Source organism: Oncorhynchus gorbuscha, linkage group LG02, assembly GCF_021184085.1.
Source record: "Oncorhynchus gorbuscha isolate QuinsamMale2020 ecotype Even-year linkage group LG02, OgorEven_v1.0, whole genome shotgun sequence".
NCBI classification, from domain to species: domain Eukaryota; kingdom Metazoa; phylum Chordata; class Actinopteri; order Salmoniformes; family Salmonidae; genus Oncorhynchus; species Oncorhynchus gorbuscha.
Genome location: NC_060174.1, coordinates 74,414,896 through 74,429,577, shown reverse-complemented (window position 1 = coordinate 74,429,577; position 14,682 = coordinate 74,414,896). Strand labels below are relative to the sequence as shown.

At 42.0% G+C, this 14,682-nt stretch overlaps 1 protein-coding gene across 1 annotated transcript in view; it reads left to right on the top strand.

Moving 5' to 3' along the window:
- The first annotated feature begins 2,636 nt into the window (after positions 1-2,636).
- The window catches only part of LOC124009422 (cGMP-dependent 3',5'-cyclic phosphodiesterase-like), a 54,092-nt gene continuing 42,046 nt past the window's right edge, over positions 2,637-14,682 (top strand). The window contains exon 1 of the mRNA XM_046321240.1: positions 2,637-2,897. Within this exon, the coding sequence (XP_046177196.1) occupies positions 2,793-2,897 (105 nt within the window). The 5' untranslated portion in view covers positions 2,637-2,792. The remainder of the gene's footprint in view (positions 2,898-14,682) is intronic.

Here is a 14,682-nt window from a genome sequence, read left to right as displayed (position 1 = left end):
ACAACAAAACAGAAAACTTGAGCATGCATAACTATCCACCCCCCTATGGCAATACTTTGTAGTGCCACCTTTTACAGTAATTATAGCTGCAAGTCTCTTGGGGTATGTCTGTAAGCTTGGCACATCAAGCCACTGGGATTTTTGCACATTCTTCAAGGAAAAACTGCTCCAGCTCCCTCAAGTTGGATGGGTTCCTGCTGGTGTACAGCAATCTTTAAGTCATACCACAGATTCTGAATTGGATTGAGGTCTGGGCTTTGACTAGGCCATTCCAAGACATTTAAATGTTTCCCCTTAAACCACTCGAGTGTTGCTTTACCACTATGCTTAGGGTCATTGTCCCGCTGAAAGGTGAACCTCCGTTCCAGTCTCAAATCTCTGGAAGACTGAAACAGGTTTCCCTCAATAAGTTCCCTGTATTTAGTGCCAACCATTATTCTTTAAATTCTGACCAGTTTCCCAGTCCCTGCTGATGAAAAACATCCCCACAGCATGATGCTGGGGATGGTATTCTCGGGGTGATGAGAAGTGTTAGGTTCACACGAGCCTATAAAGTTTTATTTGTCTTATCATTATTCCCCCTTTTTCTCATAATTTCAATTATGATCTTGTCTCTCACTAAAACTTCCAAAAGGGCTCGGCGAAGGTTGAGTCAAGCGTGCTCCGAAGCATTACCCGCCAAACCATGCTCCTTAACACCTGCCCACTTAACCAGGAAGCCAGGTGGACTAATGTGTCAGGGGAAAACTGTTCTACTGACAACTGAAGTCAGCCTGCACCCGCCCGGCCCACCACAAGGAGTCGCTTGAGCTCAATGAGATACATAATGCCCCCCCGGCCAAACCCTCCCCTAACCCAGACGACGCTGGGCCAATTGTGGACCGCCCTATAGAACTCCTGGTCATGGCCGGTTGTGACACAGCATGGGATCGAACACAGGTCTGTAGTTACGCCTCAAGCATTGCAATACAGTGCTTTAGAACGTTGCGCCACTCAGGAGGCCCTTCTTTGTCTTATTATCTGTGTCTCATTTCAAAGTTATGCCAATTGCACATGCTGGTGGATTTACTGTGCTTTTCAGTAGGTAAGTGAAAATCTTTTCAGTAACTCTTGACAGGGGACAGGCCCGTTATGATATTGGGGTCTTTGTTATTTGCCCTCATTATCATATAAAAGGACATTGTGTTGCATATTATTCCCCCAATGTTCTATCTGTGTTCAGCCTTTGCCTATCATTAACCAAACCTTTTATCTGGAAAGTCATATGATGCTACCTACCACCTCTTGACTGTTTTGTTGCTAATATGATTCAGAGTCAATTGGATCTTGTGTCAATAGAGATGCCTCATCATGGGACCAAAAATCATAATTGATGTCACATTGATGTAACAATCATCCTCCTGGATTATTAAAACTTATTTAATACCTAAATTTAATTACATTTAAAACCAACTAGTTATCATAGGCTACCTACGGTACTCTACAGACCAACCTGACAGTGCTATTGTAAGCTAATAGACTTGTGTGTGTGTGTGTGTGTGAGATAGAATGTTGCTCCATGAAGCCTTCTGTTACAGGAACTTGCACAAAGACAACCCCCACTGAGCCAGCAAGCCTCTCTGACCCTGGTCTGAAACAATATCTCTCTCACTCACCGGCACTTAAAGATCAATATCACTGTGTGTGTGTGTGTGTGTGTGTGTGTGTGTGTGTGTGTGTGTGTGTGTGTGTGTGTGTGTGTGTGTGTGTGTGTGTGTGTGTGTGTGTGTGTGTGTGTGTGTGTGTGTGTGTGTGTGTGTGTGTGTGTGTGTGTGTGTGTGTGTGTGTGTGTGCGTGTGTGCGTGTGCGTGCGTGCTTGTGTGTGTGTGTGAGAGCGTGCGTGTGAGTGAGAGAGAGAGCGAGCGAGAGGGGAGAGGGGAGAGAGAGAGATACTTCTGAAGGTATTTCCTCTTTGCTCCTCTGTCTGTTTTTGGAACCCTGCAGTTGTTCTGGAGCAGGTGGGGATGACATTGGGGATATTCACAGACATTCACACAAACATGCAGTTTCCATACAAGTGTGCACATACGGATTGCCTAAACCCCACACACACACACAACATAATAACCCCACTCACAGTATTATTAGGACAGACAAGGGGGGTGGGGCTGAGTGGAGAGAATGTTGGAGGGGAGGAGATTTGAAGAGAGTCTTGAGAGACAGAGAGACAGAGAGAGTGTTAGACCGAGAGAGAAGCCTGGCGCATGCACAGAAATGTGTAGGCTTATTTATGTACTGAGACTGTCTCCACTTACTCTGACAACCAGGAGAGTAATAGATGAAGAGAGACAAAGAGACTGATAGAAAGATATTATTAGTGGCTGAAGGACAGAGACAAATAGAAAACGAAACACAGAGATAAAGAAAAAGAGACAGAGCGATAGGAGGAAGCAATAGAAACACAGAGATAAAGAAAAAGAGACAGAGAGATAGGAGGAAGCAATAGAAACACAGAGATACAGAAAAAGAGACAGAGAGATAGGAGGAAGCAATAGAAACACAGAGATAAAGAAAAAGAGACAGAGAGATAGGAGGAAGCAATAGAAACACAGAGATAAAGAAAAAGAGACAGAGAAATAGGAGGAAGCAATAGAAACACAGAGATAAAGAAAAAGAGACAGAGAGATAGGAGGAAGCAATAGAAACACAGAGATAAAGAAAAAGAGACAGAGAGATAGGAGGAAGCAATAGAAACACAGAGATAAAGAAAAAGAGACAGAGCGATAGGAGGAAGCAATAGAAACACAGGCATTATGCTGCGGTGGGTTCTTATTGCCCTGTTTCGCTACTTCAGGAGAGCAGGACGGCAGGTGTTCCCGCCAGTGGAGGAGAGGGGGGCGTACTCAAACTCCGTACAGGTAAGACTCCTTATCTGTCCCAGCCTCACAGCGTCTGTCTCCTGCCACAAGTATCTGTACTCCACAAACTTAAGGACTGGCTTATGTCAGTCTCTTAGAGATATGATCAGTCACCATAGTGACAGCTGTCAGTCAAGAGCAGTGTGCTGATTTCTTCTTTTTTATAATGTTTCAACTAAAATCCGTTGCATGCAGTAGTGAGTAAATCTATGTGAGAGAAAGATGATTCCCACCAGCTCAGAGTTGGAAGTGTTTATAATTTCCATGCTCAGCTGATTGGTAGAGGCATCTGGTATGGCTGTGCTGTTTAGACTTGTCAAATGCAGGTGGACTTTCCGATTCAACCAAATGGTTCATGTTTTACTGGTGGCAATGTGGAGCGTTTGTGTATCTGTGTCTTAGTCTCGGTGTCAGAGGTACAATAGCCACCTGTTAGCTCCCCCCCACACACAGATTTTGCCATCGGGTAAGGATAACAATTTGCAGTTTTATAGTTAATCTCATGCTATTCTACATGTTTTGCAATGATTGTAAAAGAGTCGTGCATTTTTAAGCTAATTTCCTGCAATTCTACACATATTGCCATGGGGCAGAGAGGAACATGTGCAGTTTTAAAGCTAATCCCATGCTATTCTACACATTTTGCAATGAGGCAGAGATAATTGAGCATTTCTAAAGCTATTTTCCTGCTATTCTACACGTTGCCATGATGCTGAGAGAACATTTTGCAGTGTTACAGCAATTGTTATTATATTTTTACGACTGTTCGGGGAGGGGGCCTACCATAGAAGTCCTATTCAAATACTAGAGAGGCTATGTCATAAACCCTTAAAATTCCAGAATGGGGTGAAAATGGCAGCCATATTGGTCAAGGAGAAATCCAACCCAGTCTAATTGGAATAAATGGCAGTAGAGGCATAATCCGGATTTGATTTATGCAGGAATGTAAAACAAAGACCATAAATGTCCACATTTTTATATTCTTGGAAAGCTGAGAGTTATTATATGATACAATATCAGTACTTGTCTAAGTCCTGTCATCTACTGATTCCAGCCAGTGTATGGCTGTGGATTGACTGCATTGTTTTAATGGAATGTTGTCATAATGGCACAATATCTTATCACAGCACTGGCAAACCATGGTTGAATAACTACCTGACCAAAATGGCTGACCTTTATCCCATCATTAGAAGTTTCATTGCCATTCTAGTATTCTAATTCCTAATTCTATGGGGAGACCTTCAGGGGGCCCCCAACCCCAAATGTACAGAACCAATCAAAAGTTTGGACACACCTAATCATTGCAGGGGTTTTCTTTATGTTCTACATTGTAGAATAATAGTGAAGACATCAAACTATGAAATAGCACATATGAAGTGTTAAACAAGTCAAAATATATTTTATATTTGAGATTGTTCAAAGTAGCCACCCTTTGCCTTGATGACAGCTTTGCACACTCTTGGCATTCTCTCAACCAGCTTCACCTGGAATGCTTTTCCAACCGTCTTGAAGGAGTTCCCACATATGCTGAGCAATTGTTGAATGCTTTTCCTTCACTCTGTGGTCCGACTCTTCCCAAACCATCTTAATTGGGTTGAGGTCGGGTGATGCAAAACCATCATTCTCCTTCTTGGTCAAATAGCTCTTACACAGCCTGGAGGTGTGTTTTTGTTCATTGTCCTGTTGAAAAACAAATGAGTCCCACTAAGCGCAAATCATATGGGATGGCGTATCGCTGCAGTATGCAGCAGTAGCCATGCTGGTTAACTGTGCCTTGAATTCTAAATAAATTACTGACAGTGTTACCAGCAAAGCACCCCAACACCATCACACCTCCTCCTCCATGAATCACGGTGGGAACCACACATGCGGAGATCATCCGTTCACCTACTCCGCGTCTCACAAAGACACGGTGGTTGGAAACAAAAATCTCACATTTGCACTCATCAGACCAAAGGACAGATTTGCACCAGTCTAATGTCGATTGCTCGTGTTTCTTGACCCAAGCAAGTCTCTTCTTATTGCTGTCCTTTCGTAGTTGTTTCTTTGCAGCAATTCGACCATGAAGGCCTGATTCACTCAGTCTCCTCTGAACAGTTGATGTTGAGATGTGTCTGTTACTTGAACTCTGAAGCATTTATTTGGGCTGCAATTTCTGAGGCTGGTAACTCTAATGAACTTATCCTCTGCAGCAGAGGTAACTCTGGGTCTTCCTTTCCTATGGCAGGACTCATGAGAGCCAGTTTCATCATAGCTCTTAATGGCTTTTGCGACTGCACTTGAAGAAACTTCCAAGTTCTTTACATTTTCCGTATTGACTGGCCTTCATGTCTTAAAGCAATGATAGACTGTCAATTATTTTTGCTTATTTGAGCTGTTCTTGCCATAGTATGGACTTGGTCTTTTACCAAACAGGGGTAACTTCGGTATGCCACCATTTCCTTGTCACAACACAACTGATTGGCTCAAATGTATTAAGAAGGAAAGAAATTCCACAAATTGCCTTTTAACATCGCACACCTGTTAATTGAAATGCATTCCAGGTAACTACATCATGAAGCTGGTTAAGAGAATGCCAAGAGTGTGCAAAGCTGTCATCAAGGTATTGGGTGGCTACATTGAAGAATCTCATATATGAAAGGTGTGTTCAAACTTTTGACTGGTACTGTATCTATTTTTTTTCTTCTTCTTTTAACCCCAAAGCCTAGATCCAGCTCTTTTACAGCCACAGAAGAGTATTTAACAAAAAAGTTACATTTCTGTTAACTTTCAGTGTTGGTAATGTTTTTCTTCATTTATTCCAGCTTTTTAAAACTTGCTTAATGTCGTCCTTCTCCCTTTCTGGTACATTTAGTGTAGAAGCTGCCCCTCCTCTTCCATATTGACTGTCTGCATCATTAGCCTGGTCCTTATTGCTGTGCTGAGGAAACTTGTTTGGCTACAGGGCGTTCATAGCGGTCAGATAAGAAAGTGTTTATGTGTGTCTGCATGGGTGATTGTGTTTATTTTAGCTTTATTCATGGTAAACAGTGGCTGGTTGAAATGCAGCGGTCAGTGTGATGAGGGATATTATTTGTTTTATAAACAGTGATAGTCAGACGGTGATAGCAGCCTCAGTCCCTGGGGTCCCACCAGGCAAGGTGAAATCAACACTTAATTATCCATGACTGGCTGACAGGCTGTTATTATGACTCTCTCTACAGGATAGAGCTCATTGTCTAGGGAAGGACTGTTTGTATAGCACAGAAGCAAGGATATTAGCATGAGAACCACTTACACATGAGATATCTATTTGAACTGGGTATCAAACCCTGAGAGCAAATATGTATTTACTCATGAAAGGGCTTACTATATATTGATTCTGTTTTGAAGTATCCTAGTAAGTCAACAGAGCAATGGATTCATCTGTTCTCAGCCTCATTTCTAGCCTTGCAAGCCTCTCAATCTCACAAGCTTACATGAATGTTCACTGCACAGTCTTGTAATTACAAGGCTACCTCATTTGGGCAATTATAATCATAACCTTTCCAACCCACCCCTGTATTACAATCTTTTAACTGGTCTGTCTGTTTTCTTGTTTTGGGAGTGTACACTGTTAAAATAGAAAGACTCACAACACCGTCATTGTGTAGTAAAACCATAAAAAGTAGTGTGCCTATGGTGAGATCTGCTGTTTTAATGTAAACCCAATGTAAATGTTATGATACACTGAATGTATTTAAAAATAGACTGGAAGTACTCTGAAACACCCAAATTGGTTCTTTAATCTGAATAATTGTGTTCTTAAGTGAGTGTTGGGAAAACACTTTTGGTGTTTCAGTGCATTTAAAAGGCAACATTAAAACATTAAAATTATGTTTTGGCAGACTGTCTCCCATACAATCTGTTATGCTGGTGAATGAGGACCCAAAAGCGACTTGGCGAAAACAGAGTTTTTAATCCAGTAAGATACTTAACAAAACAAAAGGCATAATACTACTCGTAAAGACGAGAACAGACTGGAGACTTGATCAAGAACTGCAGGTTGCCTCGGGAAGGCACTTGAACCTAGCAGACTCAGACACCTGCTCACCACGCAGCATCTGAGGGAAACACGACACGGCAGGGCAAAACATAGACACAGCACGGTGAATATAGACAAGGATCCGACAGGGCAGGTACGGAAAACAAGGAGAGAAATAGGGACTCTAATCAGGGAAAAGGATCGGGAACAGGTGTGGGAAGACTAAATGATTGATTAGGGGAATAGGAACAGCTGGGAGCAGGAACGGAACGATAGAGAGAAGAGAGAGCGAGAGAGTGAGAGAGGGAGGGGGAGAGAGAGGGATAGAAAGAGGGAAAGAACCTAATAAGACCAGCAGAGGGAAACGAATAGAAGGGGAAGCACAGGGACAAGACATGATAATTAATGACAAAACATGACACAATCAAATGGTTTTCAATTGTAAATGGTTTATAGCATAAATATTGATTGAGGATTTTCATTAAATATTTTGATTAACATTTTAAAGAAGACACTAGCACTAATTATAGGCTACAGTTGCCAAGCCCATTGTGAGATTATAAATAATGTTAAAATCAAAATGTTTAGGGCTATGCAAGTTATAGCAGAGGTCACATGTGTATAGTGGGCCTTCATCAATGGCATTCATGGAAGAAGGTGGATGTGAAACCAGGTCTCCCACTTTTCAAAACACTGCCTTCGTGCACTCAGCCAGTCTTCAAGACTAAACTGGTGTGCTAAACCACCCTTGTTACACTAAGCACTGGAGCCCGTTCCAGACTTGAGATGAGTAGACTTAACATGGACTCAAGTCATGTTAAATCATCTTATCTCAAGTCTAGGGCCTAGAGATAATATATTTTTGTGAAATTCCACCTTTATTATGGAGTGAAAGTTGGACAGGGGAGGCAAGAAATGTAAGTCGCTCTGGATAAGAGCGTCTGCTAAATGACTTAAATGTAAATGTAAATGTAAGAAATGTAACCCCTGAATGCTGGGGCAGTAAGATGGCAAATGTATTTGAAATTTTACCCACAACCACACAGCCACATACCGTATGAGAAACTTGGTCCACCATATCAGAATACAAATGTTTAGATTAAGGGAACATGTCAATTTCAACCATTGTGCTGCCATGCTGTTCAGAATTCAACACACAACAGTTTATTGTGAAAAAGACACAAATTAGTTTTTGAAATTCATGACAAGCACACAAAAAAGTCCATTGTGTATTACACAATTGTCTTTCTTCATGACGTATGTGTACATTACACAAATTCCAATTAGTTGAAGCTAACATTAGCGAAGCTAGCTAGGTGGCTAACGTTAGCTAGGCTAAGGGTTAATATTAGGGTTAGGGGTGAAAATTAGGGTTAGGTTTAGGGATTAGGGTTAATGGTTAAAGTTAGGGTTAGGTAACATGCTACAGTAGCTAAGTAGTTAAAGGGTTAGGGTTAGGAGTTAGGTTAAATGGTTAAGGTTAGGTGTTAGGTTAAATGGTTAAAGGTTAGGGAAAGGGTTAGCTAACATGCTAAGTCGTTGCAAAGTAGATTTTTTAAAATGTTTAAATTTTATTTCACCTTTATTTAACCAGGTAGGCAAGTTGAGAACAAGTTCTCATTTACAATTGCGACCTGGCCAGATAAAGCAAAGCAGTTCGACACATACAGCGACACAGAATTTCAAACATTCAGTCAATAATACAGTATAAACAAGTCTATATACGATGTGAGCAAATGAGGTGAGATAAGGGAGGTAAAGGCAAAAAAAAGGCCATGGTGGCAAAGTAAATACAATATAGCAAGTAAAACACTGGAATGGTAGATTTGCAGTGGAAGAATGTCCAAAGTAGAAATAAAAATAATGGGGTGCAAAGGAGCCAAATAAATAAAATAAATACAGTAGGGAAAGAGGTAGTTGTTTGGGCTAAATTATAGGTGGGCTATGTACAGGTGCAGTAATCTGTGAGCTGCTCTGACAGTTGGTGCTTAACGCTAGTGAGGGAGATAAGTGTTTCCAGTTTCAGAGATTTTTGTAGTTTGTTCCAGTCATTGGCAGCAGAGAACTGGAAGGAGAGGCGGCCAAAGAAAGAATTGTTTTTGGGGGTGACCAGAGAGATATACCTGCTGGAGCGGGTGCTACAGGTGGGTGATGCTATGGTGACCAGCGAGCTGAGATAAGGGGGGACTTTACCGAGCAGGGTCTTGTAGATGACATGGAGCCAGTGGGTTTGGCGACGAGTATGAAGCGAGGGCCAGCCAATGAGAGCGTACAGGTCGCAATGGTGGGTAGTATATGGGGCTTTGGTGACAAAATGGATTGCACTGTGATAGATTGCATCCAATTTGTTGAGTAGGGTATTGGAGGCTATTTTGTAAATGGCGTCGCCGAAGTCGAGGATTGGTAGGATGGTCAGTTTTACAAGGGTATGTTTGGCAGCATGAGTAAAGGATGCTTTGTTGCGAAATAGGAAGCCAATTCTAGATTTAACTTGGGATTGGAGATGTTTGATGTGGGTCTGGAACGAGAGTTTGTAGTTGTCCACGTATTCTAAGTCAGAGCCGTCCAGAGTAGTGATGTTGGACTGGCGGGCAGGTGCAGGCAGCGATCGGTTGAAGAGCATGCATTTAGTTTTACTTGTATTTAAGAGCAATTGGAGGCCACGGAAGGAGAGTTGTAATAGATTTGTCTTAAAGTAGTTGCAAAGTTGCTAAATCTGCCCATGATGATATTCGAACACCCAACCTTTGGGTTGCTAGACATTCACGTTATGCGCTCGACCAACCTCCCTCCCTCCAAAATCTGTCCACGAAAATAAGCCCACGAAGTGAGGAATTTTTGTATGGAGGTCAATGAGAGAGTGTTTTGGTCCGTTTAGGGGGGGGGACTTGCTGACTTGCTTCGGGACGCTTATTTAATCGAATATATACGTTTTGTAATGGTTAGGTTGTTACAAATGCACTGACATAAGAGGACGCATGTAGCATTTTGTCAACTTACCCCAAAGCAACTTTATATCGGAATTGTGCTTGTTGTCATAGATAGACTCATCATTTAGCATGGACATTGTCATTCAGGGCTTCCACAGTTTTAAAGTAGTCAACTGGGTGGGGATTCCTATGAGTTGGGAGCAATCAGCCAATGAAGGAATTGACTACTTTAAAATAGAGATAGCCTCAATGACACAGACATAAAGATGAGTCCTCTATCTATTTCAATTGCCTGTTGTGGACACACATATCTGCACTCTCATTGACTAGAATGGTCCCACCTGATCTTGCCTCCTCCCGCCTGCCTTCCATGTTCGAGGACATGTTTTTCGAGGACATGCTTTTACACCTGCATTGTTTGCTGTTTGGGGTTTTAGGCTGGGTTTCTGTACAGCACTTTGAGATATCAGCTGATGTAAGAAGGGCTATATAAATAAATTTGATTTGATTTGATGTTTTTCCATTGTTAATAGTAACACGACTATCTTGTCAATATAATAGAAAATCTTCGATGCTCAGATAAAACTGTCCACAACAATCCATGTATGTGTCAATGAAAACGTGAGTACAATGTTATCAAATTGAGAAAGGAAACGGTAAAGGAATTCACTCAATAAGAATATTTGATTTGTGTAGCATTTCAGCCACCAATGCTAATAATCAAAGTCAAACAGCCATTTTAATTCATTGATCAGTTTTCATGATGCTACATGTAGTTGTTAATTGCCAAATCCTTGCTTGCACCTTTTGTGCACCTGTTTTAAATTAAGGCCTGCTTTTTAGTTAATACTGCCGGCTTGTTTGCCTACTAACTTGAGCTGTATCTATTGTTTGATGTACGTATGTAAATAACCACTGCCAATTTAGCCTGCTCTAGCATTGGCCTACCATACCACACCATGTTATTGCATCATACTATTGACAATTCATATTGTTATCTTGTTTCTATATTTGCATAGCTTAATCATGTATGCATTTTGCATATTGCTATTGATATGTTTCATAATTGTAAATTCATATTGCAATTTATTAATATTACAATATTGAGAACCTAATTATGTATTTATGTCCTATCATTATTATTTGTTATTGTTAGTCATTTATGTCTCCCTGCAGAAAAACATACTGAGTGCTGATTTACAACGATGTGGTTTAATACTCATAAACCACCATCAACAGAACAACACAATAAATGGGTCAAACAAAACCCGGTACATACCAGAATACCGCTGCATAAGCACTACAAGAAACAATTACCAACAAACCACGGCCCCAGCTTCCGGCAGGGCAGGCGGAGGGGAAAGTTTTGGGTTGAGAGCCAGACCCGGTCCCCCGGTGTGAACACCAGGGCCTCACTGCGGTGGCGATCTGCGTTCTCCTTTTGGCGCGTCACGGACTGCTGAAGGTGAACATGGACAGCTTCCCATGTCTTCTCCGCACGCCTGAACCAGTCGTCCACCGCAGGAACCTCGGTCTGACTCACATCCTGGTTCACTCTCCACCATTGTAGCACCAACGGAAACCCCTAAACGCCTACCTGAGAACTCTCTCGACCACCCCGTGAGAGCCCTCTGTGGCTAAGAAACAGTGGGGTTATGACAAGCTAGGCCCAGCACCACGGGAAACACAGGAGTCAATAAGGAAGAGACTAATTCTCTCCTTGTGACCCCCCGGGGTCACCATGCCCAAAGGAGCGGTGACCTCCCTAATCAACCCTGACCCTAATGGTCGACTATCTAAGTTGTGAACGGGGAAGGGCACAGCCACGGGAACAATGGGGATCCCTAAACTATGGGCTAACGCTCTATCAATAAAATTCCCAGCCGAGCCAGAATCGACGAGCGCCTTATGCTGGGAATGCGGGGAAAACTCAGGGAAAGTGACATACACAAACATATGTGCAACAGAGGGCTCTGGGTGAGAATGGTGCCGGCTCACCTGGGGTGACGCCAGAGCGCCCTACCTGTTGCCTCGATCCCCAGAGGAACCTCCCAGCTCCATGGGTATTGGAGAGGGGGTGCGGGAGGATGGAACCACCAGACCCCGATCTGTTCGTCCGCGGGTAGCCAGCAGGTTGTCCAGCCGGATGGACAGGTCCACCAGCTGGTCGAATGTGAGGGTGGTGTCTCTGCAGGCCAACTTCCTAAGGACGTCCTCGCACAGACTGCAGCGGTAATGGTCGATCAGGGCCCTGTTCAATCCTGGACATCATCTGAATATAAAGACTCAGGTCAATACATTAGCATAAAGTGTCACTGGCCACTTTAAGAAGTGGAACACTAGTCACTTTAATAATGTTTACATATTTTGCATTACTCATCTCATATGTACAGTATATACTGTATTCTATTCTATTAAACTGTATCTTAGTCTATGCCACTCTGACATTGCTCATCCACATATTTATATATTTTCAATTCCCTTTACATAGATTTGTGTGTATTGGGTATATGTTATGAAGGTGTTAGATATTACTGCACTGTCGGAGCTAGAAACACAAGCATTTCGCTACACAATAACATCTGCTCAACATGTGTATGTGACCAATACAATTTGATTTGATTTGGTGGATTGTATTGAGCGATCGTATTGAGCCCTGGGTTGAAGTTAAGTTTTGAAGTTAAGTTTGGTATAAGTGTTTCTTCTAGCAGTCATTGCCTGTATTTTTTTAAGGATGTTAATATGATAAATACATCACAGATCTTTGAACTGTCTTACTTTATCAATATAAACATTTTAGACTTGTTAATGTTTTCATTTGATAATTTGTCAATGAAATATAAAGCATTTGAAGCTTCAAAATGATTTATTGAAAAGTAATTTTGTACTCATTAGTTATTATTCTGGACAAACTGAGTTTTGTGAAAACCAATTAATACATTTTCTGGTGTCCTTTGTTTGAGCATAATAATTAACATTTTTGACCTTTTGGAATTACTGATGAGTTTGTAAATGCACCATATAAGGTCAGGGAATATACAGTACACATTATTTGGAAACTCCAGAAGACAGGATCTAACTCTGCACTAGACAGGATGTAAAACACCACAATAGTGTTTAGAAGCTTTAGAAAAAGGAAACAGCACCAAAAGAGAAGGGATCTAATTCTGCACTTAACAGAACTCAAAACTCAAATAGTGTTTTCAACCTTCTCAGTGTTCGTGCTCCCAGTCTCTGACAAGGAGCTGCACATGTTTTGATTATTTGGTGTTACAAAACACCATGTCATGTTTCAGAACACCTCAGGATGAATGTTTCAGTACACCTTAAATCTGTCCCAATACCCTCACAACCATATGTTTAAATACTCCAGTAAAGTTCATGTTTAAGGTGGTGGTAGCTCATTTGCCACTCGTTTAAGTGTTACGAAACACTTCATTTTATTTGTGTAGAACTTATATCAGCGACTTCTCTTCTTCCAACTCAGCACTGTAATTGCTGAATATGTCCACAGCATCCTCCCATGAGTCCTCTGACAGTTTCAGTTGATCTTCTATGCAAACTGACAGACAGACAGGCAGGCAGGCCTGTGTCTGTGCAAGGCATCAAGGCAGCTCAGCTTCAGAGATAGTCAGGGATGTTGTTGACCACAGAGCCCCATGATGTCTCTGCCCATTAGTGATGCTACCGTGGACTCTTATCTCTGTGATGCGTAGCTGTCTCTCCACAGAACTTGTCAGTGGGGTGCCTTTCTACGTGGGTGATGCTCAGCTCTAACTATGATCCTCCAGAGCCTTGTTTGCTGATGGAGACAGGCCTGCTGGGAGGCTGGCGTTGGCATTTGAGCTGCTTGTCAAAGCACAGTTAGGGTGAGGACAGCGCTCGGTGTTTTTGACTGTCACTGTCAGTTCTCTGACGTACTGTGTGCGCATGCAATGGGATAAAAATAGGGAAGGTATTTCTGGGTCACAACTAGCATGCTGCAAATCAATATGGACCAATTTACATCAGCAACCATTTGTCAGATCCCTGGTCTTTACCCTCAAACCCCTCTGCTGTTTACAGACAGCAACAAACAATGTTTCTCTGACCACAGTGGAGGCTGGAGGCACTCTAATGTCCTGTCTCACTGTGTACATGTCACACCCTGACCATAGAGAGCCGTTTTATTTCTCTATTTGGTTAGGTCAGGGTGTGATGTGGGGTGGGCATTCTACGTTTTGTAGTTCTGCGTGTTTGGCCGAGTGTGGTTCCCAATCAGAGGCAGCTGTCTTTGTCTCTGATTGGGAATCATACTTAGGCAGCCTGTTTTGCCACCTTAGTTGTGGGTAGTTGACTTTGTTAGTGGCCTGTATAGCCCTAGTAAGCTTCATGGTTGTTTTTGTTGGCGACATTCAAAATAAAAATAAATGTATGCTTACCACGCTGCACCTTGGTCCAGTAATTTCCCTGACGACGTTTGTGACAGTACACCTCTCTTCTGTCTTCCCATTAAGCCCTCTACAACGTTGTTTACATACATTCAGACTTCCCTGTTAAGATAAAGTTCCTAACTGCATCGTTCGAGCACTGATATTTACAGTATACTGTACCAGTCAAAGGTCAGGACACACTGAAACATTCCAGGGTTTTTATTTATTTTTTACTATTTTCTACATTGTAGAATAATAGTGAAGACATCAAAACTATGAAATAACACATATGGAATCATGCAGTACCCAAAAAAGTGTTAAACAAATCAAAATATGCTTTATATTTCAGATTCTTCAAAGTAGTCACCTTTTGCCTTGATGACAGCATGGCACACACGTGGCACACTCTTCTCTCAACCAGCTTCACAAGGTAGTCACCT